At 51.9% G+C, this 27,876-nt stretch overlaps 3 protein-coding genes and 1 non-coding gene across 14 annotated transcripts; 3 read left to right on the top strand and 1 right to left on the bottom strand.

The window, feature by feature from the left end:
- Nucleotides 1–193: 193 nt before the first annotated feature.
- Nucleotides 194–4,806, bottom strand: PCYOX1 (prenylcysteine oxidase 1). Its single transcript, XM_057402548.1, has 6 exons — nucleotides 4,715–4,806; nucleotides 4,423–4,629; nucleotides 3,051–3,225; nucleotides 2,397–2,608; nucleotides 1,966–2,118; nucleotides 194–1,631 (listed from the first exon to the last, which is right to left on the bottom strand). The coding sequence occupies exons 1-6, from the start codon at nucleotides 4,803–4,805 to the stop codon at nucleotides 973–975; spliced, it is 1,497 nt and encodes a 498-aa protein (XP_057258531.1). The 5' UTR covers nucleotide 4,806; the 3' UTR covers nucleotides 194–972.
- A 108-nt stretch (nucleotides 4,807–4,914) lies between these two features.
- On the top strand, nucleotides 4,915–4,985 carry TRNAG-CCC (transfer RNA glycine (anticodon CCC)). Its single transcript has one exon. It is a non-coding gene; the product is annotated as a tRNA-Gly (tRNA).
- Nucleotides 4,986–5,211: 226 nt separating this feature from the next.
- TIA1 (TIA1 cytotoxic granule associated RNA binding protein) lies at nucleotides 5,212–20,431 on the top strand. 10 transcript variants are annotated; one of them, XM_057402550.1, is made up of 13 exons: nucleotides 5,212–5,382; nucleotides 10,553–10,649; nucleotides 11,098–11,196; nucleotides 11,718–11,772; nucleotides 11,944–11,976; nucleotides 13,158–13,245; nucleotides 16,814–16,889; nucleotides 17,285–17,393; nucleotides 18,158–18,253; nucleotides 18,343–18,427; nucleotides 19,005–19,128; nucleotides 19,534–19,673; nucleotides 20,214–20,431. In XM_057402550.1, exons 1-13 carry the CDS (start codon nucleotides 5,357–5,359, stop codon nucleotides 20,335–20,337), a joined length of 1,152 nt encoding a protein of 383 aa, XP_057258533.1. In that variant the 5' UTR covers nucleotides 5,212–5,356; the 3' UTR covers nucleotides 20,338–20,431. The 10 variants fall into 10 exon arrangements, with proteins under 10 accessions (XP_057258533.1, XP_057258534.1, XP_057258535.1 ...); XM_057402551.1 differs by lacking the exon at nucleotides 11,944–11,976; XM_057402552.1 differs by lacking the exons at nucleotides 19,534–19,673; nucleotides 20,214–20,431 and having other exon boundaries at nucleotides 18,348–18,427.
- Nucleotides 20,432–21,958: 1,527 nt separating this feature from the next.
- On the top strand, nucleotides 21,959–27,876 carry CUNH2orf42 (chromosome unknown C2orf42 homolog). 2 transcript variants are annotated; one of them, XM_057402547.1, is made up of 8 exons: nucleotides 21,959–22,836; nucleotides 23,981–24,091; nucleotides 24,215–24,322; nucleotides 24,506–24,610; nucleotides 25,338–25,445; nucleotides 25,920–26,020; nucleotides 26,106–26,265; nucleotides 27,601–27,876. In XM_057402547.1, exons 1-8 carry the CDS (start codon nucleotides 22,008–22,010, stop codon nucleotides 27,807–27,809), a joined length of 1,731 nt encoding a protein of 576 aa, XP_057258530.1. In that variant the 5' UTR covers nucleotides 21,959–22,007; the 3' UTR covers nucleotides 27,810–27,876. The 2 variants fall into 2 exon arrangements, with proteins under 2 accessions (XP_057258530.1, XP_057258529.1); XM_057402546.1 differs by having other exon boundaries at nucleotides 25,917–26,020.

The raw sequence follows: 27,876 nt of genomic DNA, 5'->3' as shown, positions 1-27,876 counted from the left end.
TCTTTAAATCATCGTAATCACTCTTTCTTCTGCACCATGGATGTGTGGTGCAGGAACCAAAGCCTGCCGGAACTGACTGGGACTGAAGAAACCTTTCCATCATTCCTCCAGATGGGTCCAAATTAAGTCTTTTGGATATGTTTTTTTGTGAGCAAAGGTGCTTCCACATACAGGTCCTTAGAGGCAGAAATCATCTTTTTCACCACTGTGGTTTTAATTCAGTTCCAAGTTTAATACAAGGTGTCAAGTGCTTTGTCCAGCACCACTAAGGATGCCATTTGTAAGGGCAATATTCAGACACAGCTGAGGTATGGCAGCGTTATTAGAGGCAGTTATGGGACACAGATTCTTCTCCTCTAAATTATTAATGCTTTTAAACCTTAATAAAGCAAAGGACAGGGGTGGCTTTGACTACTTCCAACCGATTTTGGCAACTCATGTCCTCCTAGCAGACCAATCCCCCCAGCCCATAAGCTCCAGTACTTGTTCTGGAAGCAAATTAAAAACACAGCCTTGATTTCCACCACACTAATAGGAATAACTTGACAAACCCTTCACAAATAGCTGAGGTGGAGAGATCTACAGTCAAGAAGTTGACATTCCCTCCCTGAAATACTTGGGAGAGGGAAGGCAATGTGCCTTAATCGCAGTAATCACAGTGATGCAGATCCTGAGTGGACTTCTTACCATGGAGGGTGTTTTGGGGTCAATATTGCATTTAAAACTACTTTAATCTCACACGGGGATAGATTGAACAGTTTTCCCAGTGAAAGACCACAGGAATTTGCTTGGGGAAGGGCCAGTTCACATGGGAAAGCTTCCTCTGTCATCCTAGTCCATCTTGAGCTGGCTGCACATCCCCTCTGAGGGGCTAAGCGAAGAGTTCATCGTTCCTTAGCTCTAACTGTGGTTAAACAGCTACAGGACACGATCCTTATCTTCAGATGCTTCCAGCCATTGGCTCTGCGTGGCTCAAAGCTCCGTTTTCAGCTTCTCGTGCAAACCCTCCTGGTCGATCCTGTCGGTGTTGCCGTACCACCGGTGGTAAGCCAGCAGGGCGGCGTTTTTGGCAGCGATGGCGCTCATCTCCATGGCGCTGGCTGCCCGCTCGATGCCGTTCAGGTAGTAGATGTTGTCATGGAGGATGACAGGAGGACACCCCTCAGGGGGGCTGTAGTGGGGGTAGGCCAACCACGTCTTCACCTTGACAGAGTCGTAGGAGGAGAAGAGCAGGTTAAGCTGCTCTTTGGTGAGCACCTCCTTGGAGAACACCTTCCAGACAGCCGACTGCAAGGCCGGCTTCCCTTCACCACCTCCATCCTCCACGGGAGACACCACCCCCAGGCTACTGAAGAACAGTTTGGGGTTCTCCATAGTGAAGATGGCACCGAAACTAAAAGCCTCTGGATCGCGGTAACCAAAGAAAGAGGCGTTCAACCGTCCGTGCACGAACGTTACCACAGTCTTGTGGTAAAGGTTTGGGAACTCGGGGACAGGAGGGTCGAAGTTCTTGAAGGTGATGTTGGCCATTTTGGGGCTGAGCGGAGCAGCGATGACAACGATGTCATACGTGTCCCCTGTCAGTCCCGATGTAGTGTTGTACGTCACCTGGTAGAGCTTTATGGGGTCCCCTGGGGGAGAAAAGCTCTGTTAGCCCTCTCTATGGCGGAAGGGAATCCCGTTTGCGTCTTTAAAAACCATCATTCCTTTAAAATACCATACATTTAGGCTAATGATGCCTTGCTGCAGGCTGAAGTAGCTCTGTGAACTAGCACCAGCTTAGCTGTGGGAGGGTGGTGAGATGGGACTTTGAGCAGAACCCTAATTTCATCTTAAAATAACCCCCCAAAAGACCCAATGTGTTGGTTTGGTCTGCCAAGAGCAGTGACTGAGGCCAACACCACTCTCCAGCTGCTGGAATGAGCCATTCCCATCCCCACCAAAGGGAAAGCAAACCCAACTCACCTGTGGGCCTGGGTCTGACTTTTGGCTCTATAGATAACACTGTACCAGAGATAACTTCAGCTTTGGAGGCGTAGAGAAGGCCAGTGCAGACAAGTTTGTTCCCACCTTTTACTGACCAAACGCCCGATTCCACCCCTGCCAGAGAGACAGCACCTACAAAGGAAACCACAATCATTAGGATCATTCATTTGATGTAGCTGTGTGGAGGGAACACCTGAAACAGTAGAAAATAAGGGGGGAAAACATCCTTTTGGGGCACAGAGGTTGCTGATGGCCAGGGCTAAGCAGGTTGCCAGCACTTTGTTGGAGTGAAGCAGTACCCCAGCTCGGGGACCTGGAATCCCATGCCCATAAAGAGCACCAGGACCCCAGGACTGGGATGTGGGGTGGGATTCCAGCCACACTGGAAGGTTAACCTATGAAACACTCACCTACAAAGCCATTGATGTTGACACCTTGCCCATAATTGACTCTCATGGCTGGACAAACCACCTCATTTATGAATTTGTGGGAGAAGCCAGCTTTCTGCATGGCTTCGTCGATGGTTTGGTTCAGCATCTGGATGAAGTCATTCCCTCCCAGGGCATGAAGCAGGTGCTCGTTGCTGCTGAAGGCATAGTCATGCATCTGGTAGCGATAGATCCTTTAATCAGAGGCAAGAAATTAGTGTTCAGTTGCTGTTAATTACTTTTGCTGAAGCTGTGGAGGATTTCACAATGCAGCTCCTGAGAGCCTGCATGGAACAACAGGGCTTGTCCTTCCAGCCAAGCCTTAGCCTATGCAGACCTGGACCTTCATTATTCATTTCCTGATCTTTCCTAACAAAATCCCTTTGTGCACAGGTAGAAATTTCATTCCCTTTAGCACCCAGGTGCCAGAGTGTTGGCACATCCCATATCCAATGCACGTTCGCACCTCGTGTTGTTGCTGTTTGAAGATGACAGCACTTACCTTTTCCCTTAGAAAACCGATTGATGATGGAGAAAGGGCACCAGAGGCTCCTTTCTCAACACCAATCTTTACAGCTCAGCAGCAGGTTTCACCCATCTCCCGCAGCCTCCATCCCTAGCAGGGCCCAGACCTACCGCATGAACTTGTCCAGGATGTCCTCCACCCACATGTACATCCGTAGGGGGTTGAGCCCGTAGTGCCAGAGCAGCTTGAAGAGGTTGATGATGTACCAGTTGCTCTCCTCGAACACAAACTCCTCCCCGTTATAAACCCCTGCGAGGCTGCCGTGTCCTGGGGCAACCGAGAGGCCTCGGGGAGAAAACAGCATTTAATGAGAGGTAGAGCTTGTGCCATAGAAACATGGAATGGGTTGAGGTAGAAAGAACCTTAAGCTCATCCAGTTCCAACCCCTGCCACAGGCAGGGACACCTTCCACTAGAGCAGCTTGCTCCAAGCCCGTGTCCAACCTGGCCTTGAGCACTGCCAGGTTGGCTTGAAGCTAAACTCTACCACACCTTGATTCTAGCTCTGTGCTGATAAGGGTGACCAATTGAAGACTGCATCCCTGAGAAAGGGGAATTCATTCTTGACCAGGAGCCAAGCAGTTATTTGCAGTGACTTCTGGACCTTTCTGACGGGTTTAACGCATTGCCATGGGGGAGAAGGTGTATCATTGCCATTGGGATATGGGTCTCCTTTTACTTGGGTGGAGACTGGGGTACCACAGGGGGCTATGAGGGGGTACTGGAGAAGGGGTATCAGGGAAGGATACTGGGGGTGATTTATGGGGGAAGGATATAAAAGGAAGGATACTGGGGGGGGATATGAAGGAAGGATATAAGGGGGAACACCGGGGAAGGATATGGGGGGACATTGGGGAAGATATGAGGGAAAGATATTGAGGTATGAGAGAATAATATTGGGTGGATATGGAGAAAGGATATGAGGGAAGGATATTGGGGGGGTATTGGACAAGGATATTGGGGAGGTATTGGGCAAGGATAAAAGGGAAGGATACTGGGGGGGTATTGGACAAGGATATTGGGGAGGTATTGGGCAAAGATAAAAGGGAAGGATACTGGGGGGGTATTGGACAAGGATATTGGGGAGGTATTGGGCAAGGATAAAAGGGAAGGATACTGGGGGGTATTGGACAAGGATATTGGGGGTATGAGGGAATGATTTTGGGGGGGATACGGAGGAAGGATATAAGGGAAGGCTATTGGGGGGATAAGAGGGAAGGATACAGGGGGTATTGGGCAAGGATATTGGGGGTATGAGGGAATGATTTTGGGGGGATACGGAGGAAGGATATAAGGGAAGGCTATTGGGGGACATAGGGGAAGGCTAAGGGGGGATGTTGAGGGGGATACTGGCGAAGGCTAGTGGGGAAGGGAGGGGGACAACCCAGGCTTGCTCTTTAAGGGGACGTGCCCCCACCAGAGCAGACCTGGACCCAGCGCATCCCTCCGGGGTGCGTGCGGTGCACTTGGGGTCCGCACTCACCCAGCTCCTTCACGAAGTGCTTCATGTGCAGGTTGAGCGGGTGCAGGACGGACCCCCCCGCCTCATAGCCGGCGCCTTCCACCTCCAGCGTGGCCAAGCGGCCCCCGACCGCCGCCCTCTCCAGCACCTCCACCCGCACGCTCCTCCCGAACTTCTGCCGCAAGAAGTACGCGGCGGCCGCGCCTCCGATCCCGCCGCCGACCACGGCTGACGAGAACGGGCACGGGCCGTCAGCGCTGCCCCTCACGGCCCGCCCCGCCGCCCCCCCCACCTCGGCCCTTCCCCGCTGTACCGATCTTGCCGGGGGCACCGCGCTGCCCCCCGAGGCCCGGCACGGGCGGGCAGAGAGCGGCGAGGAGCACCAAGAGCCGCAAGGCCGACATGGCGGGGGCCGGGCTCAGCGCCGCCCCGGCGGCAGGCGGGCGGACCGGGCGGGAGGACCGGGCGGGCGGGCGGGCGGGCATGGGAGAGGGCGGCGGGACGCTGGTAGCAGCGCCGCTGGTGTAGTGGTATCATGCAAGATTCCCATTCTTGCGACCCGGGTTCGATTCCCGGGCGGCGCAAAACCTTTTAGTTGCCATTATAATTAACTACTAATTGCTATTAATTGTTAATTAACTATTCATCTCCTTCTTTTCGCTTCCCGTCCCGCGGCGCTGAGGAAGCACCCGGTACCACCGGGCGCAAACCCCTTCGGTCACCGGTAACCGGGCGCATGCGCGGGAGCGTCGGCTGGCGGGAAACCTCATCCGGAGACATCCCGCCGCCCGCGGTGAGCGCATGCGCGTTACCGCCCCCTCTCGGCCGGCCGGGCCCGCTCGCCCGCCATCTTTGCGAGGAGCGGCGGGGGCTTTGTCCGCCGCTCGGGCTGCCCAGGGCGCTGACGGGGCGGCGGGGCCGCGGCTCGGCGTGAAGAGCTGGGGCGGGCGGTGCCATGGAGGATGAAATGCCCAAGACCCTGTGAGTGGGGAAGGGGCGAGACCGCCCATTGTTCCCGGCCCTGCGGGGAGGGGCGGCCCGGGCTCCCCTCACACACGCTCCCCTCAGGGCCCCGTCGGCGGGATCGGGCCTCCGCGACGGGTCAGCGGCGGCTGGGACGGCTCAGGCCCGCTATTCCCAGCCTGCCTTGCTTCCCAGTGGTGCTGTCGGCTTCCAGCTCCCCCCTCCCCATCCCGGGGCTCCCATGTGGAGGGAAGGGGGCTCGGGACACGTTAATCCCGCTCGGTGTTCGCTCCAGGCACATTTTAGCGAGGATCTGGCGGAATTGCACCGTTTCTTTTCACTGCCAGCTCATCAGGGGTGTGGGGGGTGCCCTGGGCTCAGAGCCGGAGCCTGGTTCAGCAGCTCCATGGAAGTAAACGGGGGTTGCCCGTGAAACCGGGTGTTTAAAGCACCCTGCGAGCACGTTACTTCCCAAAGGACTCATGGTAGCTGCAGGGCAGCTCCTTGATGTGTTAAAGTTATCAGTTGCTTTAATTACAAGCAACTTCTGTGTCGGTCTTGGGCAGACGCCCGCTACTGTCAAGGGATCTGGGCTTTCCAAGTGGTGTTGGAAAGGCAGGAGCGCATCCTGGCTTTGTGTGCTTCTCTGGACTGCTTTCCCGTGTTAAGAGGTGGGAAATCACAGCCTAGTGTGTTTCTATTCCACCTCTGTATGAGCTTTGCTGTCTGTTTCAGTGCTGGAGCTATGGGGAGGAAGGACAGGAAGGAGTTTCTGCACCTGGGTCAGAGCAATCCCAGGCACAGCTACAGTTTGGGCAGAGAAGAGATTCAGAGCAGCCCAAGGAGAAGGACTTGGGGGTGTTGGTCGATGAGAAACTGAACATGAGCCGGCTTCAGTGTGCGCTCACAGCCCAGAAACCAACCATATCCTGGGCTGCATCCAAAGGAGCGTGACCAGCAGGGCGAAGGAGGTGATCCTGCCCCTCTGCTCTGCTCTTGTGAGACCTCACCTGGAGCATTGTGTGCAGTTCTGGTGTCCTCAGCATAAAATGGACATGGAACTGTTGGAACAAGTCCAGAGGAGGCCACGAGGATGATCAGGGGACTGGAGCACCTCCTGTATGAAGACAGGCTGAGAAAGTTGGGGCTGTTCAGCCTGGAGAAGAGAAGCTGTGTGGAGACCACACAGCAGCCTCCCAGTATCTGAAGGGGGCCTATAGGGATGCTGGGGAGGGACTCTTCATTAGGGACTGTAGTGACAGGACAAGGGGTAACGGGTTCAAACTGAAACAGGGGAAGTTTAGATTGGATCTAAGGAGGAAATTCTTTCCTGCGAGGGTGGTGAGGCACTGGAATGGGTTGCCCAGGGAGGTTGTGAATGCTCCATCCCTGGCAGTGTTCAAGGCCAGGTTGGACGAGGCCTTGGGTGAGATGGTTTAGTGTGAGGTTTCCCTGCCCATGGCAGGGGGATTGGAACTGGATGATCTTAAGGTCCTTTCCAACCCTAACCGTTCTATGAGATGGGATCTATTCCATGGCGAGAGGAATGTTCTGCCTTTGGACAGTGGCTTCATCTACCCCAAGGGCTGCTCAATGACGTGTCTGAGTGCAGTGAAACAAGGCTCTTACGTGACTTAAGCCAGCTCCTCTGGTCCAGCTTCCCCGAGTGCTACACGCTCCCTGCTTTTACAATCCCGTTGTCTTTCTGGTGTGTGCCTTTTGGGAGCTATTCTTGGTGTCTGCAAACACAGTCAGACCTGTTTGCATAGCTGCATGTTGATTTAGGAGCGTGTTTGTCCCCCCGTCCCAATGAAGCCGTTGTCTGGAGTGGTCTGCTCAAGGGAAGGAGTTATCTGTCCTGGAGCATGTGTGGCTTGTTGCACAAACACGTGTGAGCTGAGTATGGAGCAATGGACCCAGAATGGTGCTCCTTTGGATCGTTCCGAGTGACTTTCTCCATTCATACGGAGTCATTGTCATGAGCTGAATGTCACAGATGGGGCCGAGAAAGAGCAGTTTGAAGGAAGAAAGTGCAGCTAAAAGGGATATCTTTCCAGCTTGGCTCTGTAGTGTGGGTGAGGTACTTGCTCGTGTGAGGATTCCTGTCCATAGTGCTAACGAAACCCCATCTGGATGTGGGTTACGGGGCTCCTTCCTTGGATGCAGTATTGTGAGTGGTCTGCAAACCACTTACCTTTTCCTTTAGCACCTTTAAGTCGTTTTTCCAGAGCAGGTTCTGGATGTTGTTGGAAGTATTTGCTGTTTCCACGTCACCCCCTGCTTTGAAGGGGGGCGTTAGAGCCTTGGTGTTTCAGGAGCTGTATTACTCATGTAAATGATTTCCTGGATAGGCAGCCCATGTTCACGTGGCGCATTACCTTCCTTGAAAGCTGCTTTTCAACGGCAGAGATTATGAGTCTGAAGAGCAGTTACAGGGCAGACAGTGATTTTGAATTTACAGAGACCTCCTGTTTGTGTTTGACACACAGGTGCTTGCAGAACACTTCTCGTTTACCCTGTATGTCTAAAGGATGCAGAGGTGCCAACATCCACTAGTCTGATATTACCTTTCAAGAAGATGTATTCACTGTGCAGTGAATAAATAGAATTGTCTGCATAGTTTGCCTTGTATAGCATAGTTTCAAAGCAACATTGGCTGACTTATTAATGAGAATCCAATTAGCAGGGGAGAAAGGGATGGGAAAGGTGTAGGAGACGACAGGAATGCCACACAGGAGAGTTCTCCTGTTCTAGCTGGCAGGGTCATCTCAGCACCCAGTGATTTCTTGTGTAACTGGTCCTGGGCAAGGTCCGGGTGTGCTGGACCCTGCCCCTGTCTCAGCTATAGGGAAGGAGAGCCACAACAGAGTTCTGTGGCAGGCTTAAGGTGGTCAAGCAGCTTGAGCATGGCATGGAGAGAGTCCATAGGAGGAAATAACACAAGGGATTGTTGCTTGGGCGACTACAGCTCTGTTTTTTCCAGGTTGGCATGGTTGACAGTATGGCAGGACTTCACTGGAGTTTGTAAGCTTTGTGTAGAAGTGAGAGTAGTTCACATCTAATGCAGCAGCAGGGCCAGGGCAGGGATTGTGTCCCTTCACTGGGCACCGGTGAGGCCACACCTCAAATCCTGTGTTCAGCTTTGGTCCCCTCACTACAAGAGAGACATTGAGGTGCTGGAGCAGGGCCAGAGAAGGGCACCGGAGCTGGTGCAGGGCCTGGAGCACAAGTGTGATGGGGAACGGCTGAGGGACCTAGGGGGTTCAGTCTGGGGAAGAGAAGGCTCAGGGGGACCAATCGCTCCCTACAACTGCCTGACAGGAGGATGGAGCCTGGAGGGGGCTGGGCTCTGCTCCCAAGGAACAAGGGATGGGACAAGAGGAAACGGCCTCAAGCTGCCCCATGGCAGGTTTAGATGGAGCTGAGGAGCAAATCCTTCCCCAGAGGGTGCTCAGGCATTGGAACAGGCTGCCCAGGGCAGGGCTGCAGTCACCGTCCCTGCAAGTGCTCACACACCGCGTAGCTGAGGCCATCAGTGCCATGGGTTAGTGGTGGCCTTGGCAGTGCTGGGGAAGAGTTGCACTGGATGAGCTTAAAGCTCTTTTCCAAGCTGGTTGATTCCATGATTCTACTACACAGTTACACATTGTCTGTGTGTATGCGCACAGATGCCTTGCTGCCATTCCTTTGAAGGGGTGCGTTTTGAAAGGTTCCTGGGGCTGTCAGAGGTCACTTCCCTAAATCCTGTTTTTTTCCAGCTAAATCCAGCATTAAGATGGGGAATGCTTCAGGAGATGCCTGTCTGATTATCAGGGTGAAACACCAGCATGAGTGCAAAGGTTCCTGTGTAGGTAAAGCTCAGCCACAAATAAACCATTAATAAACTTAGACCTGGGAGGTCACTTGAGACTCTCCTCACTTTAGTGGCTTATTCATTATCCAAATGGTGCTAAATTGTTTTAAAAAAGAGAAAATAAGAAATCTCACAAGTTATGACTCAGTTGAACTTGATGGCAGGCCGAAATATGTAGAATATCCTGGTGTTATCAAGCACAAAGTTAATTGCCTTAATGAAGCACAGTAAGCCATCCTCTGTTTAAGGAAACCTCAGAAGTGCAGCAGTTACTTGCTTTGTGAGTGAGAGGATGCCTGTGAAGATCTGATACTGGTGTGTGGACTTTAAGAAGCAGAACAGCTCTGAATCCTACTTAAAACAGTTGTTCAAATTACTAATATGGGGTCATTTCTGACTGAAAACCAGGGGCTGTGTGTCTTGTTCCTCCATTCTCTTGCTCAACCCAACACTGGAGCGCACCCATCTCTTCCGGAAGGCTGTTCAGGCCATTCTGTCAACAGGAGGAGTGCAGCAAGTCCCAGGTTCTGCTGCCTTCTTGTTTTCTTACAACACCTTTACAGCTCTTGCATGGAGACAGGGGGGATTGCTGCTTTATTGACATGGCTCCGGCAGCAGGATTTGGCCAGGACTCTGCTTGCAGAGGCTGTGGTTCACCACAGAATATTCCTTTGTGGAAAGGTGCTGCCCCACCTTTGGAGCTGAGGTTTCTCTGGGTGCTTTTTTTAAAACTCCCGTGACTTGGGCTCAACAACAACAACGAAAACAACCCCGCTTGTGGGTTGAGGAGGAGTTTCATAGCCCAGAATGCCAGCATCCCAAGTCAGAGCGGGGCTGCGCTCGCAGAGGCTGATGCTTTCAAATGGGGGAGGATGGGGGAATGCCTACACTTGAGCTCGGTTGTCTCAGGCAGATGTAATGCTTTCGGATGGTGAATCCTTCTTTAAAAGGAACTGACCCAGTCTCCTCTCCTGTGCTTCCTAAACCCAAGATCAAGCTGCTCAGGCAGCTGGGGAGGTGGCATCTGGGGAACGATGACTGCATGGGGTTATCGGAACTCCTGTTCCTAGAGGTGGAAACTGGTTTGTAGGTCGAGGTGTCCACATCTGGCTTTGAACCAGGGTGCAATTTTAGACACAAGCCTTGGGTAGTACCAAGGGCTGAGGACAGGCACTGTGCCACCCACTGTTACCAGACCATTTCTGCCTCGTTGCTCTACACACTTCATGTCAGCACCCTGGGTTGGGTGTTGGGGGAACAGCATTGGGCAGTGTTTGCTCAGTTACTGACGAGCAGACTCGAGGATGGCTTCTAACTTTGTGTTTGCTCCCATAGATACGTGGGGAACCTGTCAAGAGATGTGACTGAAGCGCTCATCCTCCAGCTCTTCAGCCAGATTGGACCATGCAAAAACTGCAAAATGATAATGGATGTAAGAGCCTTCACCTAATGGGTTTCATGCTGCTCCCAGCTCATGGCCTTGGGCTATGCGTGCATATTTTGGAATTCCATTGGAAATGCAGTTAACAGGATGTAATAAGGCTGGAGATCACAGTCATGTCCTTTTGCCATCATTTCTGCCTTGTGTCTGATGTTAAATGTAAGGATGGCTGGATATTGTGAGAAGGAATGAAGATGTTCATGCATGTGGGTGTCATAGAGGAGATAGACTGAGAAAGTTCTTTGCCATGCTTTAAGCTTTCTAAAGCAGAATTGAAACTTCCTGGAGCATCATTAGTGCACTGACTGGGGTCTCTGTGTAAAGTGAGAAGGCCTGTCCTCTTTGAGCTGTTTAGATGTAATGAATAAGGAGCTGAGTTGAACAGAGGAGAGTTGGAAGAGGGTTGTATCAATAATCCTTGGTTTGTGTCTGTTATCAGACAGCTGGAAACGATCCGTACTGCTTTGTGGAGTTCTATGAGCATCGGCATGCGGCTGCAGCGCTGGCTGCTATGAATGGCCGGAAGATAATGGGTAAGGTAAGCTGTCATGTCTACAGGGTGAGTTGGAGTTGAAGAACAGGCTGTCTCAGGTGGTGTGGGTGAAATACCACTTGAGACAAAGTGGATGCACTGCAAATATTAGGCACTTGGTTTGGGCAGAGGGCTTCATGTAACACGACTGAGAGCAGGCTGTCGAGACTGTTATAGGAAGAACAACACAGAGGTGGGGATGTAGAACTAGAGACAGGGGGTGCAGCAAGCGTTTTAACTCTTATCAGAGTTATGAAGCTTATCAATCAGCATAATGTTCCCTCTCCCCCTGAAAAAAACCACCCATCCAAACCAAATTCCAGAACAAGTCTGCTTCCTGTCTTTGCTTTTAACCAGTGAAACACAGTTTGACAGAACAAACCCTTTCCCAAGAAATGCATCTTAAACTTGAGTTTCCACCCCAAACTTGAACAGGTTCTGGTGCTCCTGTAGCATCAGAACAAAGTGCTGGGGGTGTCTGATAGCTGGGATTTGCTTGATCTAACGTGAGCAACTAATGCTTGCAGGAGGTTAAAGTCAACTGGGCGACGACCCCCAGCAGCCAGAAGAAAGATACCAGCAGTAAGTGTTGCTTGTGCTTTGAGTACATATTTGATTTCTATGAGTAGCTTTTAAACATAAGCAGTAAGCATCCTACAATTAGAAACAGTAATGTTTTGATCATAATCCTAAGATATTATTGAATGTGTTTGTGTTAATAAACTTAAGAACAAATCTAATCTTTGTCATCAGGTAGTACCGTTGTCAGCCCACAGCGTTCACAAGGTAATTGTGTCTTCTTAAACATAAAATGAAATGTCGCCAGGGTGTTCACTAACCACCTGAAGCTCTCTATGGGGGTTTTGTTCCTAAATTGATTTCTTTTGTTTTATGGAAAGACTTCCCTTTCATTTCCCTGTAGTATCAGAAAGCAATTTAGTGTCCACTGTTCCATTCTGGTGCTAATGTCTAGCAGTTTGTTATGAGTGTAGTAGTGAAAGCCACAAAGCCCCTTATCCCCTACTGTTGAGGCAGCTGGCTCCCTGTGAGGTGTGTGCTCCTGCAGACAGGCTCCTCAGGAGTATCTAGACTTCCAAAATGGAGTTCCATTGCTCACAGCAAGCCTGTGGATTGCTGCTTTTCCTGGCCAGCTTTGAATTTCCATAGGCCAGTGGGGTTCAATTACATCAGCATCTGAGCAGGCTGGAGAGTTTTATACCTGCCATGGTACAAACAAGTCTGTGTATCACTAGGATAACATGTGACATGCTGATTGTAGTGGAAAACACCTTAGATGCAGGACTTTAGGTTTGCTTTAGTGCATGTTTTTTATGGCTCTGATCCAAATTGAAGGGATCCCTGTTTTCATTCCCCTACTTTCAGTCCTAGTTCACTCCTGGATTCACAGCCATTGAATTCCCTTGGTGTGTCGGCTGGGCAACCAAAACTGTTGGCTTTTGAGAGCTCAAACTTCTTTTAACAGCAAACTGTTGGCAGTGCAAGGTCGTTTTTTGAGTTGTTCTTCATTCACCTCTGGTGTTAACCTGGACATTGTAGCCAGGTTCAAAGTGCTCTGGAACAAGAGTTACCCCTATCCTGAAACCTCTTTGAATCTCCTGCCATGTCAAAGCATAACACTAGTGTACAGAGAAAAAGATCCTCCTGTAGTCTTGACACATTCAATAGATAGTTTAAGACTAAAGAATAGTTTTCAGGTTGTACAGTAAAAGCTGGTTGGTCTGAAAAGTGGTTTGTAAAATACAAGCCATAAATGCCACGTGTCGCTGTAGTAGCCTTAAAATCCCTGGCTTAGCACTGCCAAGCAAAGGATCTCTTAGGAATAGCATTAAATTTGTTTCATGGTAAACTCTAGTCTCCATACAGTTGTCAGTCGTAGCTGGGAAGTGCGTTCAGGTGCCACTTTCATGCATTAAAATCCCTTTTTTTGTCTCTTTTTGCCCCAAAAGACCATTTCCACGTCTTTGTTGGAGACCTCAGCCCCGAAATCACAACCGAAGACATAAAAGCAGCTTTCGCACCGTTTGGAAGAATATCGTAAGTCATTTCTTAGGGCAAATGAAGTCAAAGTTTCTCTCTCCTAAGTGGAGGCAACCTTATGTTTCAGTAAGTAAAACAGGAGAGTTGGTGCAGTGCAGGATTCACCTCTTCATCCAGTGGCTTGAGTGTGAGCGGTCGGGCGTGAGGCAGGGACCCGGAACCCAAAGCCTTTAGAGCAGTTTGTTCTGCTTTCCTAGACAGGTTGCATCCAACTTGCTTTGGTTTTATACTCCTTGCCTCGTCTGGCAAAGCAACACCAAAACAATCTGACTCCTAAAGCTGGGGTTTGCATTCCCCTCTTGGTGATCACATCAGCACAGTCCGTGACCGAGTCCGTGTGCACATTCACGTTGTGTGAGGCTTGAGTTTCTTTGTTAGCCATGGTGTGCCAGCCACCCATAGCCAAAGTTTAATTCCTGTTTCCCACAAAATGAACCTTTTTTAGCACCAGACTCATTGGGGCACCTGGAGGCTGCAGTTAGAGTGGCCTCAAAGCGTTTGGCGCTGGGTCAGTGTAAGCCTTTGACCCGAAGGGCTCAGCCAAAGCCATGAGGCATCTCAGGTCAAGGAGCTGCCCTCGTCCCAGCAGTGCTGAGTGATGGTGTAGCGAGTGAACGTGTTGCAAAGGGGGAATGGTGCTCACAGGTCTCCACCACCTGCCAGTTTGTTGTATTGAGGGTGTAGCTGAGTAAGGAGCGGTTCGTTCATTCCATCCTCCAAATGTAAACCATTAATTTTCCTTGTAGTGTTGTCTGTACTGGACATTGAAGTTTCTTGATGGTGATGTAAGAGAACATAGAGTGCTTTGGAGTGTTGGGTAGTGAACATGTAATTGAAGTAAGTTTGTTTTTTGTTTGTCTTTTTTCCCCCTCAGAGCCCAGTGTATTACTCTTGTAATGCCAGCTTGATTTCCTCTTATGATAAGGTTTTGAAAACAAAATGTGATCTGAATGTGACTTGCTTCAGACAACTATAATGCTTGACTGCATCTTTTTGTAATTGTCATCTAGGAAGTGCAGAGGGTTGGACTCCTAAGGAGAGTCACTTTATCCTCTGGGCAAATGTAGTCTGGATGGAGGGGATGAGGGGCTCTAAAGTCAAGCTGAGCTGCTGGAATGAGTATGAGAGGGAGGCAGGAATAGATGGGACTGCGGTGGAGCTGTGAGAGTTTCCCCTGCCCAAGCCAGAGCTGGGTGTCTGAGGTTCAGTGGACAGTCACCCTTAACAAATGACCCCCAAAAAAACCCAAACCCCCTCCTGAGTCCAAAGCAAAGCTGAATGTTGGCTGGGGGAATATAAAATCACAGTGAGCATCAGCCCGTGTCCCAGATATGTGGGGCTGTGGCTGTTGTCCCATCTTTTCTAGCAGAGCTTTTTGGACGCAGAGCTGTTGCTACATGCTGGTGACAGGGAAGGGCGAGCGATGCTCTTGCCTATGGTGGGGCATTTGTGGCTTGGCCTGCCTCATCCTGACTCTCCAAAGTGAAACTCGGGTTCTTTTCCTCCCCCTAAAGCAGCAGATTAAGTATTAGCCCTGCAATGACTCTTTAGAACTCTTGCTCCAAAAGCGAGGGCTTAAATAAAGCCAAAGATTTTCTACTTGTTCGATTTTAACCAGGAAAAACATTGCTACTGTCTCTTAAGTGGTGGAATGAAGCTACTTGACTTTTCCTGTTCTTCATCAGTGCCTGGTTTCTGGAAATGTGGTGCTAATGGAATATTTCCTGATCATTTTTTCTTTCATTACTATTTTTGTTAACATTGTTGGTGCTAAACTCAGCTTTTTGTTCTCTTAATGACACCGTGGTTGAACTACTGCATGATTAGCCCATAAGACCTGTTGGTAATTCTTTGCATCTGGGGGTTTTTAATCACTGTAAAAGCACACTTTCATTGTGGTTTCCTTTTATGCTTGCTGTACGCATGTTTTCACTTGTTCTCAAGTCTTTTATTTTCAACGTTTTCAATTGAGGGTAAGTAGAGATGAGTTTTTCCCCCCTCTCCCTCTATAGGCTCTTCAGAGCAAACCCAGCTAGGATAAGCAAAGTGCATCTTCTCAGGCAGTTTGCAGCCTATGACCCAAATTCTAACCTAACCCAGGAAAGGGGGAAAAAGACAGGGGGAAGGGGCAATGGGGGTCTCACCAAGAGAAGGGAAAGAACATTTCTGCTGTAGCTTTGGGTGAAGTATTTTCCTGGGGGCCTTTGGTGATGGTGTCAGTGCTATGGGCTGAATTAGACTTAAGATGCAGCAGTTCCAGTTACCATAAGGCTTAGAAAAGCTTAAACCCTCCACCCTGAGCGTAACAAACCTCTTCATTGTGACTTTTCTTGCCAGTCTCTGAATGCTAAACATTGTGCACATGTTAACACTATAGTTTCTCTGCCCCCCCCCCCCCCCCCATTATTTTATACAGTAAATGACATTGCATGACTTTCTGACTGGTTTTATGTTGTTCCCGTTCTTTTCATGCCTGTCTGTGTGGGGCAAAGGAGGGGAGGAGAGGGGTGGCCTGTGGTACACAAGAGGATCTCGCCCCTTGGCTAACGTGTCCACAGATTGCCTGAGAAACAGGGTAGAGTGGCATTCCAGGAGTGGGGTTTAGCTCTTGTAGCTGGGTTCTCTTTTTAACTCAATCTCAAATAATAGGGCTCTGGTTATTTTGCAGAGTGTCTCTGAAGAATGGACAGAATTGCCATGGCTAACTACAAGCTACAGTTCACAGTGGACAAACGTTGTAGTTTTCTTATTTACTTTTATAAACTTTCATTTATTTCTTTTCCTTTTTCTTTCTTTCCTTCTTTATTTGTTCCCCTTCTCCTCTCTCGTAGTTTCCGATCAGTCCTGTATGATTGCTGTTGTACAAATGCACTTGAAATGATGTCTGATATGTAGTGTTCTCTTTTATTTTCTTTTTTTTTTCTCTTTTAAGACATGAATGTTTCAGTGTTTTGATTTTTTTTCTTCAATAATTTCTGAAAATGTCAATCTCTCAAAATTTACAGCTGCCCACAGGCCAAAAAGGGGGTAACGAATTGACCCGAGAAAATTAAAGAATTCAGTTAACAGGCGACGTATGCCTTTTAATTCCTATCTTTTCTTCATTTTTTTCTATTTAATACTTTGAATTAGAAGGTAGAAATGTGTTGGCAAATGAATAGCGCATTTAAAGATTGCATGATTAAAGAGAGCCCTTGAGCTAATGTTAGCTACATGCTGTAAAGTGATTCTTTGGAGTAGCTGCTTTGACCGTGGTTTTGTGTCTTTAACAGTCTGTAAAAGCATTTTGAAGCGGGGGCCAACTGTTGTAAAGTACATTAGAGAAGCTCTTGATTTGCATGTTTACACCATTTAAGTTTAATTTTGCTACTACCTGCCAAAGCATTCGTAAAGTTCTGTGTAGAAAAGAAGCCTTTTGCTTTGACTGTGTTGCTGGTGCAATAAGCAGTTGACCTTAGTAAAGGTGAAACATGAAGATAAGGTGTTAGGGGTGTGACTCAAGTTGTCGTTTTTAGGAGGCTCAGGTGGTGAAGGCGCTGACCTGGGTCTTGTTTCTGCTTTTTAGAGATGCACGTGTGGTTAAGGACATGGCAACGGGGAAATCTAAAGGATATGGCTTCGTCTCCTTCTTCAATAAATGGGTAAGCTGCAGCATGGGCTCCAGTGTCCCCAAAAAGCAGGCAGTGATTTTCAGCAGCCACTATGGGGAGGGAGCGTGCCTTGTCCCAATCCATGTCCATAGCTGGTTTCTCTGCCTGCAAGGAGAATTCTTTTCTCTCTCTTTGTCACAACGCTCTACTGCTGCTTTAGTGTTTCTAAACACAAGGGTCATCCAAATGGATGATGGACTGAGGTGACAGTGACAATCAAGAGGGTCTTAGGCCTCGCCATGTCCTTCGCCCTGCTGAAATCTGCTTTCTTTGAAATAGGATTTCTTCTAGCACATCACAGTTGTCGGGGAGGGTCATTAGTTTGGCTCTATCGCGAAAGGAAGAGATGCCAACAACGGGTTTTCTTCTCTCCCTCTCATGGCCAGGATGCAGAGAACGCGATTCAGCAGATGGGTGGTCAGTGGCTTGGTGGAAGGCAAATCAGAACAAACTGGGCGACAAGAAAACCTCCGGCTCCAAAGAGTACATATGAATGTAGGTCCTCAAATCCTGTGTTCAGCTCTGGGCCCCTCACGACAACAGAGACATTGAGGTGCTGGAGCAGGGCCAGAGAAGGGCACCGGAGCTGGTGCAGGGCCTGGAGCACAGGGGTGATGGGGAATGACTGAAGGACCTGGGGGGTTCAGTCTGGAGAAGAGGAGGCTCAGGGAGGACCTGATCCCTCCCTACAACTGCCTGACAGGAGGATGGAGCCTGGAGGGGGCTGGGCTCTGCTCCCAAGGAAAAAGGGAATGGACAAGAGGAAACGGCCTCAAGCTGCCCCATGGCAGGTTTAGATGGAGCTGAGGAACAATTCCTTGCCCAGAGGGTGCTCAGGCATTGGAACAGGCTGCCCAGGGCAGGGCTGCAGTCACCGTCCCTGCAAGTGTTCACACGCCGTGTAGCCAAGGCCTCAGTGCCATGGGTCAGTGGTGGCCTTGGCAGTGCTGGGGAGCGGTTGGACCGGATGATCTTAAAGCTCTTTTCCAACCTGGTTGATTCCATGAGTCTCCCTTATTCATGTCTTGGCCAACCTCCAGCTGTCCAGGACAGCTCTGGCTTTGTAACTCCATTCCCTTGCCTTTAGGCCTTGACACAAAGAGGGACTGCATCAAATTTCACTGGAGGGATCCTAAATTAGGTGTATGGGACCTACTTGATGGGTGTTGGCAGCTCATGCTCCACATCTCACGCCGGTCAGCATTAGAATTCCTACATAATGTCTGATCCACTAATAAGCTCTGTAAAATCTCTTTCAGCAAACGCCAAGCAACTGTCTTACGACGATGTGGTCAATCAGTCCAGCCCGAGCAACTGCACCGTGTACTGTGGAGGTGTCACCTCGGGGCTCACAGGTACTGTGCCTTCACACTGCAGTCACATGGAGCAAGGTGAATAACACCACGATCACCTCACTTTGCTGCTCTGTTTCTTCCTGCTTCAGAGCAGCTGATGCGCCAGACCTTTTCTCCCTTCGGGCAGATTATGGAAATCCGAGTGTTCCCGGATAAAGGCTACTCCTTTGTACGGTAGGCAAAGGATGTGGGTGGATGAAGGTGATGGCAATGATGGTATCACGTGTTTTGGTGCTGTGGTGCATGGAGGGGTGGGTGTGAAAGCTTCACAGCAGCTTTCTGGGACAGCAGCCTCGTCTGAGGAGGGAGTTAGGGCTTGTGGCACCAGTAAAGAAAACCTCTTGGCCCAGTCTAAACTGGTGCAGAGCCCTTCACATATGGGACCTGTCTGTTCCTTGGGTGTGATTTCACAGCAGAGGCAGACAGTCAAGCTTGAGAGGCTTTCTCTGAAGCGTCCTCATCTCTTTGTTGTTGAGGCTCCAGGTAATAAAACCCAATTATGAACTGATTTTCTCCCCTTGCTGCCAGATTTCCTGATTTGTTTAGGCATGGTTATGACAGTGAGGCAGGAGAGCCAGCACTGAGGCAGGGAAAAAGGCCTCATGATTACCACCACCACCACCATGGAGGGAATGGGATAAGGATTCTGTGTCCGGGCTAGTGTTCATCACATCCCAGATCCAAGAGGAGCTGTCTGGGGCAGTTACACATGGAGGCGGTGGTTTATGTTGGCACAACTTCTGTTCAACAGGTTCAATTCCCACGAGAGCGCTGCGCATGCGATTGTGTCCGTCAATGGGACGACTATAGAAGGACACGTAGTGAAGTGCTACTGGGGCAAGGAGACGCCAGACATGGTCAATCCAGTCCAGCAGGTCAGAACTTCCACACTGCGGGCTTTGCTCGTGAGTCTTTGCTAGAAACCCATTAAGGGGCTGTAAAATCCATCTGTGTGCCAGTTAGAGCTGACACAATGCATGTCACCTACGGCTTACATCATAGAATCACAGAATCCCAGACTGGTTTGGGTTGGAAGAGGCCTCAAAGTATATCCAGCTCCAACCCCCTGCCACAGGCAGAGACACCTTCCACTAGAGCAGCTTGCTCCAAACCTGGCTATTAAATGAATTCAAGAGGGGTGTCCAACCAAGCACCCATCTCTGTGGCTGTTCTGGTGTCATTGTAGCAGCCAGCCCCCCTCAAAGAGGGTCTCTGGGGTGTGTGTGTCCCACCAGTTGACCCAGACCACCACCTAACACCTGGGTGTTCTCCTCTTGCAGAGCCAAGTGAGCTACCCGCCGGCGTACGGGCAGTGGGGGCAGTGGTATGGCAGTGCCCAGATCGGGCAGTACGTGCCCAATGGCTGGCAGGTCCCTGCCTATGGAGTGTACAGCCAAGCATGGAATCAGCAGGGGTTTAGGTGAGTTACTTGGGCTTTGTGTGAGAGGGGTTTCCCTTCGGGGGGAGGAGGTGATAGTCCAGGTCCATAGCAGTACGCAAACTGGCAAGACACCTCGATGCTTTATTACATAGAACCACAGAAGGGAGCTTAAAGCTCACCCACTTCCAACCCCTGCCATGGGCAGGGACACCTTCCACTAGAGCAGTTTGCTCCAAGCCCCTGTGTCCAACCTGGCCTTGAACACTGCCAGGGATGGGGCAGCCACAGCTTCTCTGGGCACCCTGTGCCAGCGCCTCAGCACCCTCTTATAAATCACTTCTTCCTTATCTCCAACCTGAACTTCCCCTGTTTCATTTTGAACCCATCACCCCTTGTCCTACCCCTACAGTCCCAGATGAAGAGCCCCTCTGCAGCATCCTTGTAGCCCCCTTCAGACACTGGTGATTTGATTTCCGACATATGGTGATTTGGGATGGGATTTGGATCCACACCCCTCTATTCTGCATTCCCTTCTCCCTCATTACCAACTCATCTCCTAAGGAACCGTTTCCCCCACAGCCAAACACAGTCTTCAGCAGCATGGATGGGCGCTAACTACAGCGTGCAGCCACCACAGGGGCAGAACGGGAGCGTGATCACCAACCAGACGGGATACCGTGTGGCAGGGTTTGAAACACCCTGAGGGAGGAGAGCAGCAGGAGACTCCCAGAGGTGTCTGTCACCACCAGGATTTATCCCATCCAGCGGTGGATGCCATGTATTTATTTAAGCAAGAGGAGAAAAGGGGGTTGGGGTTGGGGAGGGGGAGGGAAGGAAAAGGAGAAAATCCCCACAAAACAGCATTTTTTTGATCCTGAAATTATCATTCCCATTGTTTAAAAACCAAAACCGATTCCCACGACACGAGATGCTGGATAGCCGCCGACTTTTGCCTTCTTTTTCCTCCTTTCTGTGCTTCTTAAACCACTGCGGGTTTGGAAGCGCAGCCGAACGCAGGGACTAAGTGCCACCAGGACCGGGGGGCAGCACATTGCACAACGTTGAACCTTTTTTGGGGTTTCTTGGGTGGTTTTCTTGGCTTTCCTGGGAAGCAGCGCGTGCTGTTGACCTTCCCAGCGCTTCCCACCAATGTATTATAAACCGCTGTACAAAACCCATCCTTAACAAACACAAGTTAAAAGCATGTGGATCCTGAAGCCTTTTAAACACCCTTCTTGTACAAAGCCTCCGTCCCTCCACTTTTGTTACACTGGGGGTTATTGTTTGGATGCTAAATTACTGATTTACATCATTTTTATAGCTCAGTGTCTTTCAGGGTGGGCTCAGCCTCAGCTCAGCACCAAGGGACAGCAGAGCTCCTGTTTTCACTCTACCACGAAGGCAGGGTCTTGGTTTCCTTATTGGTTGGGTTCTTTTTTTACTGATTTCTACATGGACATGTGCCGGTTCTGTAAAATATTTTAGCAAATTCAGGTTTTGCACAACCATTTGTACGTCTCCTTCTTTAAAAGGTGGGGCAAGGAGTCCTGTGCGTGTGATTTCTGCCTCAGATACCCCCTTTTCTGGCCTGTGGGTGTTGAACATGTGCTCTGGGAGCAGCACTCCTCCTCGCTTAGTGTTGAAGAATGGTATAAAACTGCCCCTAGTAGAGGAAAATGACCAAAGCTCTGGGTTTTGGCACTGTTTAGAGGCTAAAAATGGCTTTTTCTCGCCTACCTCTTGCCCAGACTTCAGAAAGATGCCAAAAAACACCCAAAGCAAGGAAAAAAAAACCACCAAAAATGAGGCAAAACCCCCCAAACCTGGCGGTCTGTGTGTGTTTTCTGGTCTTACCCAGTTGACCCCAAGCTTTCCTCGGGTTTGGCCATGGTTGGGAGCAGTGTGGGGAGACAGAGTGTGCAGAAACCCAGCCTGAGTGGGTTTGGGGGCAATGGCCCCATTGACACTGGGTTTTCTCCCCATCCCTTCTGCCCTGTCATCTCCACGTCAGTGCTGCTCAAGGTGTCTTTGAGCCCCTTGTCACACATCCCCCAGCTCTGTTTGCATCCCACATCCTTCATTTAATGTTATGTACCCCCAGGGATAAACCCCTTTTTCCATGCACCAAAACCTCCCTTTTCACCCCCATTTGCCTCCTGCTGTGCTGAGCCTGGGAAATAGCATGGGATGGGATGGGTGTCATGGTGGGTGCTTGGTCACACAGGGTGATGCTGTGTCCCACCTGGGTGTCACTTTCCTCCCCTCTGGCACTGCAAGGACAGGGGCCATCACCCTCACGGTGCTGTCCCCCCATCCCCAGTGCTGCTTACCCCCTCCGCTCCCTGATCTCTGCCCATCCAGGTTCTCCAGAGGATGGAGCCAGCATCGGTGAGGACCAAGGTCCCCTCCTTCCTGTCTGACCTGGGGAAAGCCACGCTCCGGGGCATCCGGAAATGCCCCCGCTGCGGCACCTACAACGGGATGCGAGGCCTGAGCTGCAAGAACAAGACCTGCGGCACCGTCTTCCGCTACAGCACCCGCAAACAGCCCAGTGTCGACGCCGTCAAGATCATCACTGGCTCCGACTTGCAGGTCTATTCGGTGAGGCAGAGGGACCGGGGACCCGATTACCGATGCTTTGTGGAGCTGGGGGTGTCCCAAACCACCATCCAGACGGTGGACGGCACCATCATCACGCAGCTCAGCTCCGGCCGCTGCTACGTGCCCTCGTGTCTGAAAGCAGCCACGCAAGGGGTGGTGGAGAACCAGTGCCAGCACATCAAGCTGGCCCTGAACTGCCAGACTGAGGCCACCCCGCTCGCCTTGAAGAGCTCGGTGCTCAACTCCATGCAGGCTTCACCTGAAACCAAGCAGACCATATGGCAGCTGGCAACAGAGCCCACGGGGCCGCTGGTGCAGCGCATCACCAAGAACGTGCTGGTGGTGAAGTGCAAGGCCAGCCAGAAGCACAGCCTGGGTTACCTGCACGCCTCCTTCGCCCAGAGGGTGAGCACCAAGACTCTGGCAGAGCACAGGTTCTCCTGCTCCTGCCAGGCTCCGAAGCCCATCAGAGGCAGCGCGGCCGAGGAGGAGACGCCGGCACCGCAGCGCTGCATTCATTTCTTCGCCTGCATCTGTGCCTTTGCCAGCGACGAGAGCTTGGCACAGGAGTTTGCTGATGTCCTCGCCTATGACTCTGGTGGTAGGTGAGGGGGGATGAGACATGCAGAGGATTTTGGGGGGGGGCATCATGGGGCCGCTCGCTCTGTCCTGCTCCCCTCCCTCCTCCTCGTGTCCTGGCAGGTTCCTCGCTGTTCCCTTGTACCTGGGGCTTTATTTCCTGCCCCGTCCCTCTGCAGGGAGAAAGCTGCTTGTGGAATGATCCCTCTTGGACATGGCAGCTTGCTCCTGGATCTTGGAGTGTGGAAGCAGAGTGGGTGCTCCCTGTGATCCCCTGGGAGCTGGTTGTGGGGGTGAGGAGCAAGTGCAGAGGACGCCACGAGGATGCTCAGGGGCTGGAGCCAGGCTGAGAACACTGGGGCTGTTCAGACTGGAGAAGAGAAGCTTCGTGGAGACCTCAGAGCAGCTTCCAGTGTCTGAAGGGGCTACAAGGATGCTGGGGAGGGATCTTTCATCAGGGACTGCCGTGATAGGACAAGGGGTGATGGGTTCAGACTGAAACAGGGGGAGTTCAGGTTGGAGATAAGGCAGAAGCTCTTCCCTGTGAGGGTGCTGAGGCACTGGCACAGGGTGCCCAGAGAAGCTGTGGCTGCCCCATCCCTGGCAGTGCTCAAGGCCAGGTTGGACACAGGGGCTTGGAGCAAGCTGCTCTAGTGGAAGGGGTCCCTGCCCGTGGCAGGGGTTGGAGCTGGATGAGCTTTAAGGTCCCTTCCAACCCAAACCAGGCTGATTCTATTCTGTGGTTCTATGGGTGCAGATCTCCCAGGGCTTTGCTGTGCTCAGGGCAAGCTGGGTTCCTCTTCTGGGCTGGTTGTTGGGTGTCCTCCTCCCCTTGGGCCAGAGCAGTCTTTGGGGAAGCCCAGCTCAGTGTGAGCCTCTGGGGTGCAGTCCCTCAGGGGGTTCTTCACCCCAGAAGGTGCCCCTGGGTAATCCCATTGTGTCTTTTGGCACCCAAGGAATGTGACAGAGGTGACATGAGGGCATTATGTTCCCCTCAATATTCTCCACATAGAACTGTGTGTCTGCAGGGCCAGAAGGGCTTTAGAGCATCTCTGAGGATGTTTGGGGGCATCTCAGGGGAGCAGTTGCTGATGTGGGCAGGGGAACACAGGACACTGATGCACGTAGAGTTGATGCTCTTAGGGACAGCAGTGTGTTTCTCCTAGGGGTGAAGGGGATGGCGGTGCCGCAGGCGGTCGGTGGTCCCCAGTCCCTGGTGCAGGCAGGAGAAGCAGCTGCTGCCAAGCCCAAGAAGAGGAAAAAGGACCCAGCACCCGGTGAGCATCAACTGGAGGCTCTGTGGGCTGAGGAAGATGTGGGCTGAAGGCAAAAGCCATTGTGTGGGGTGCCCGTGGAGCCCCCACACTTGTGCCCTGATGCTCTCTTAATCCATCCCTCAGGGGCACAGGCCAGCAGCCTTCTCCCTGCGCAGGACCTGGCTCACAGCAACCCCAGGAGAAGCAGCCTGAAGAAGCCAGCAGTTGCCTCCTCCTCGCTGAAGAGACAAGGTGAGCCTTGGCCACGCATCTCACTGGAGGCTGGGAGCACTCAGGACCAGGTGGATGCCCGGAGCCATTCAGTTCATGCTGTCATAGAATCGTTTAGGTTGGAAAAGACCTTTAAAGATCATCAATTCCAACCTTAAACTTAACACCCCTGAGGCTCTGATCTCCATTCCCTTTCTCCTGCAGGCTGTCCCCAGCTGCTGGATGAGTCCCAAGTGACCTTCTCCTTCCAGGAGTGGCTGGCCAGTGTCACCGAGCGCATCCACCAAACCATGCATTACCAGTTCGAGGGTACGGCTTTGGGGACCCTTTGGGTGTCAATCCTCTCCCTTCCATGCACAGCCTCCATCATGAAGCTCTTGGCAGTGTTCAAGGCCGAGTTGAACAGAGCAGTGGGTGACATGGTCTAGTGTGAGGTGTCCCTGCCCATGGCAGGGGGTTGGAACTGGATGATCCTAAGGTCCTTTCCAACCCATTCTGATCCTATGAAGTAACTGCTGGCCCCAAGCAGTTGCTTTGAGAAGTTTCTGTCTGCTTTGGGTTGTTCCCCTGAACGTGGACTTATTACTGGCAGCCTGGTGCTGGTGTTTATGCTGAGAAGGGAGAAACATCTGAGGGGGATCAGCCCTTTCCAAGCACCATAAGAGCAGTGAGTGTCACACCAGGCAAACCCACACATCCTGCTGTGTGTCACTGTGAGCATCACTGGCCTCCAGCACGCTGCTGGCAGTGAGGGCAGAGGCACAACCTGCTGTGCTTGGCAAAGGGTTGGACTCCATGATCCCAGGAGTCACTTCTAACCCAGATGTGTTCTTAAAGACAGGGAAGTTGTCACCACCCAGCTTTGCAAACAAGGCCCCATCACTGCATGCCCCAGGCCAGGGCAGACAGGGACACAAGCAGCAGTCTGTGAGCTCTGCAGTGAAGGTGGTCAGATGCTGGAACAGCTGGAGTGTCCCCACTCAGCCCTGCCTCTCCCCTGCCCTCAGCCCTTGTCTTCCCATTCATACCCACACAGGCAAGCCCGAGCCACTGGTGTTCCACATCCCTCAGGCTTTCTTCGAGGCGCTGCAGCAGAGGATCTCCAGTGGGAGCACAAAGAAGAGGCTGCCCAACTCCACCACTGGTAGGGGAGAGCACCCTGTGCTGGGTTAGGGCAGTGTCTGAAGGGGGCTGCAAGGATGCTGGAGAGGGGCTCTTCATCAGGGACTGTAGGGATGGGACAAGGGGTGATGGGTTCAGACTGAAACAGGGGGAGTTCAGATTGGAGATAAGGCAGAAGTGATTTATGTGAGGGTGCTGAGGCGCTGGCACAGGGTGCCCAGAGAAGCTGTGGCTGCCCCATCCCTGGCAGTGCTCAAGGCCAGGTTGGACACAGGGGCTTGGAGCAAGCTGCTCCAGTGGAAGGGGTCCCTGCCCGTGGCAGGGGTTGGAACTGGGTGAGCTTTAAGGTCCCTTCCAACCCAAACCAGTCTGGGATTCTATGCCAAAGGCAGGTAGCTGCAGTCAGGAGCACAAGAGGGGTGCAGGAGAGCACCCCAAGGTCCCAGTGAGCTGCAGCCCCCCCCCAGTCCCTCACCACCCTTTTTCCTCCCCACAGCTTTTGTCCGTAAGGACGCTCTCCCCTTGGGCACCTTCTCCAAGTACACGTGGCACATCACCAACGTGCTGCAGGTCAAGCAGATCTTTGATACCCCAGAGGTAAGGGGGGAGGCAGCCCCCAGCCCCACCACCTCCCCTTATACCCCCCCAGCCCCTCACCAGCTCCTTCCCTCTCTCTTGGCAGCTACCACTGGAGATCACACGCAGCTTCATCCAGAACCAGGATGGGACCTACGAGGTGTTCAGGTGCCCCAAGGTGGAGGTGGAGAGCATCGCCAAGGCCTATGGGCACCCCAAGAAGCCACCCATCCGGCCCCTGGAGCTGCAGACCTTCCTCAAAGTGGGTGAGTGGGGCAGGCTGGGGGGGGCACAGCCCCTACCCTCCACCACAGAATGGTCTCAGACACCTGAGGTGGTCCCACACCATCTCCAGGAAGAGCAAAAACCTCCCCTCTGTCCCCAGCCGGGGTGGGCACCACCTTCCTCTTCCCCTGCAGGAACCTGCAGAGGCAACCAGTGCACACCCCCAGGGGGATAAATGCCCCCCAGAACTCACCCAGCCCCTCAAAACTCCACCTTGGCTCCTTCCCCAGGGAGCTGCAGCACAAGAACACGGCACAAGGGGGACACAGGGGCCCTATTTCCTCATCCTTCATCCCTAGAGAAAGCCCCCAAATCTGACCTTGCTCTTCTTCCTCTCCAGCAACCTGCACCCCCCAGAGGAGAAGAGCCCCAGACCTCCCCTCCGGGGTCTTGTGCTGCTCCTTCAGGAGCCTGCAACAACACCAAACCCGCACCCCAAAGCCAGCCACGGCTCAGCCTGCACAAAGGGGGGCGCCCACTGCGACACCCCCAGCATTAAAGGGGGAGCTCACATTCTCTTACCCCTTAAAGGCCCTAAAGCTCTCACCATCCTCTTCCAGGAACCTGCACCAACACCAACCACCCCAACAGCAACCACCACCACACAAACACCAACACCACAGCACCACCACCGCAGCAATACAAATAACCAACACCACACTACTACCAGCACGACCACTGTCACACCAATACCAATACAACACCATAGCACAAACACCACTCCACCAACACCAACACCACCACTACCACACCACTACCAACACCGTAGTACAAACACCACTACACCGCTACCACCACCACAACAGTACCAACACTACTACCACCAATACCACCACCACACCAATACCAACACCATAGCACAAACACCACTATACCACCACCACACCACTACCAACAGCAGTACTACCAATACCACCACCACCACACCAATACCAACACCATAGCACAACCACCACTACACCACCACCACACCACTACCAACAGCAGTACTACCAATACCACCACCACCACACCAATACCAACGCCATAGCACAACCACCACTACACCACCACCACACCAGTACCAACAGCAGTACTACCAATACCACCACCACCACACCAATACCAACACCATATCACAAACACCACTACACCACCACCACACCACTACCAACAGCAGTACTACCAATACCACCACCACCACACCAATACCAACGCCATAGCACAAACACCACTCCACCAACACCATTACCACACCACTACCACCACCACACCACTACCACCACCCCGACACCTCAAGGGGCACCGGGACCCACACTCTCTCCCTCTCCCCACAGGGAACACGTCTCCCACCCAGAAGGAGCCGACCCCCTTCATCATCGAGTGGATCCCCAACATCCTGCCCCAGGCCCGCATCGGGGAGCTCCGCATCAAGTTCCAGTACGGGCACCACGGCAGCCCCCGGCCCAGCGCCCGGCACCGGCCCCCTGGCACCGTGGAGCCGGGGCTGGAGCTCACCCCACTCAGCACCATCCCCTTCTCGTGAGCCCCCCGACAGCACCACAGGGACAGGGCACGGGAGCCCCCACAGAATAAAGCTCACGCTCACCCCA

Source organism: Pezoporus wallicus, unplaced genomic scaffold, assembly GCF_028554395.1.
Source record: "Pezoporus wallicus isolate ANWC-B61680 ecotype Strahan unplaced genomic scaffold, APGP_CSIRO_Pwel_v1 contig_2348, whole genome shotgun sequence".
NCBI lineage: Eukaryota > Metazoa > Chordata > Aves > Psittaciformes > Psittacidae > Pezoporus > Pezoporus wallicus.
This window is presented reverse-complemented; position numbering and strand designations above follow the sequence as displayed.

What these genes read in the sequence shown, in the direction of transcription:
- CUNH2orf42 (XM_057402546.1), top strand. Translation starts at nt 22,008, where the DNA reads ATGGAGCCAGCATCGGTGAGGACCAAGGTCCCCTCCTTCCTGTCTGAC. An exon ending in GAAAAAGGACCCAGCACCCG is followed by an intron (nt 24,092 to 24,214) that starts GTGAGCATCAAC and finishes TCCATCCCTCAG; the next exon opens with GGGCACAGGCCAGCAGCCTT. An exon ending in CATGCATTACCAGTTCGAGG is followed by an intron (nt 24,611 to 25,337) that starts GTACGGCTTTGG and finishes ATACCCACACAG; the next exon opens with GCAAGCCCGAGCCACTGGTG.
- TIA1 (XM_057402550.1), top strand. Translation starts at nt 5,357, where the DNA reads ATGGAGGATGAAATGCCCAAGACCCT. An exon ending in GCCGGAAGATAATGGGTAAG is followed by an intron (nt 11,197 to 11,717) that starts GTAAGCTGTCAT and finishes TAATGCTTGCAG; the next exon opens with GAGGTTAAAGTCAACTGGGC. An exon ending in TGTCACCTCGGGGCTCACAG is followed by an intron (nt 18,254 to 18,342) that starts GTACTGTGCCTT and finishes TTCCTGCTTCAG; the next exon opens with AGCAGCTGATGCGCCAGACC.
- PCYOX1 (XM_057402548.1), bottom strand. Translation starts at nt 4,805, where the DNA reads ATGTCGGCCTTGCGGCTCTTGGTGCTCCTCGCCGCTCTCTGCCCGCCC. An exon ending in CGGTGCCCCCGGCAAGATCG is followed by an intron (nt 4,630 to 4,714) that starts GTACAGCGGGGA and finishes CGTTCTCGTCAG; the next exon opens with CCGTGGTCGGCGGCGGGATC. An exon ending in ATCCTGGACAAGTTCATGCG is followed by an intron (nt 2,609 to 3,050) that starts GTAGGTCTGGGC and finishes CTCTGATTAAAG; the next exon opens with GATCTATCGCTACCAGATGC.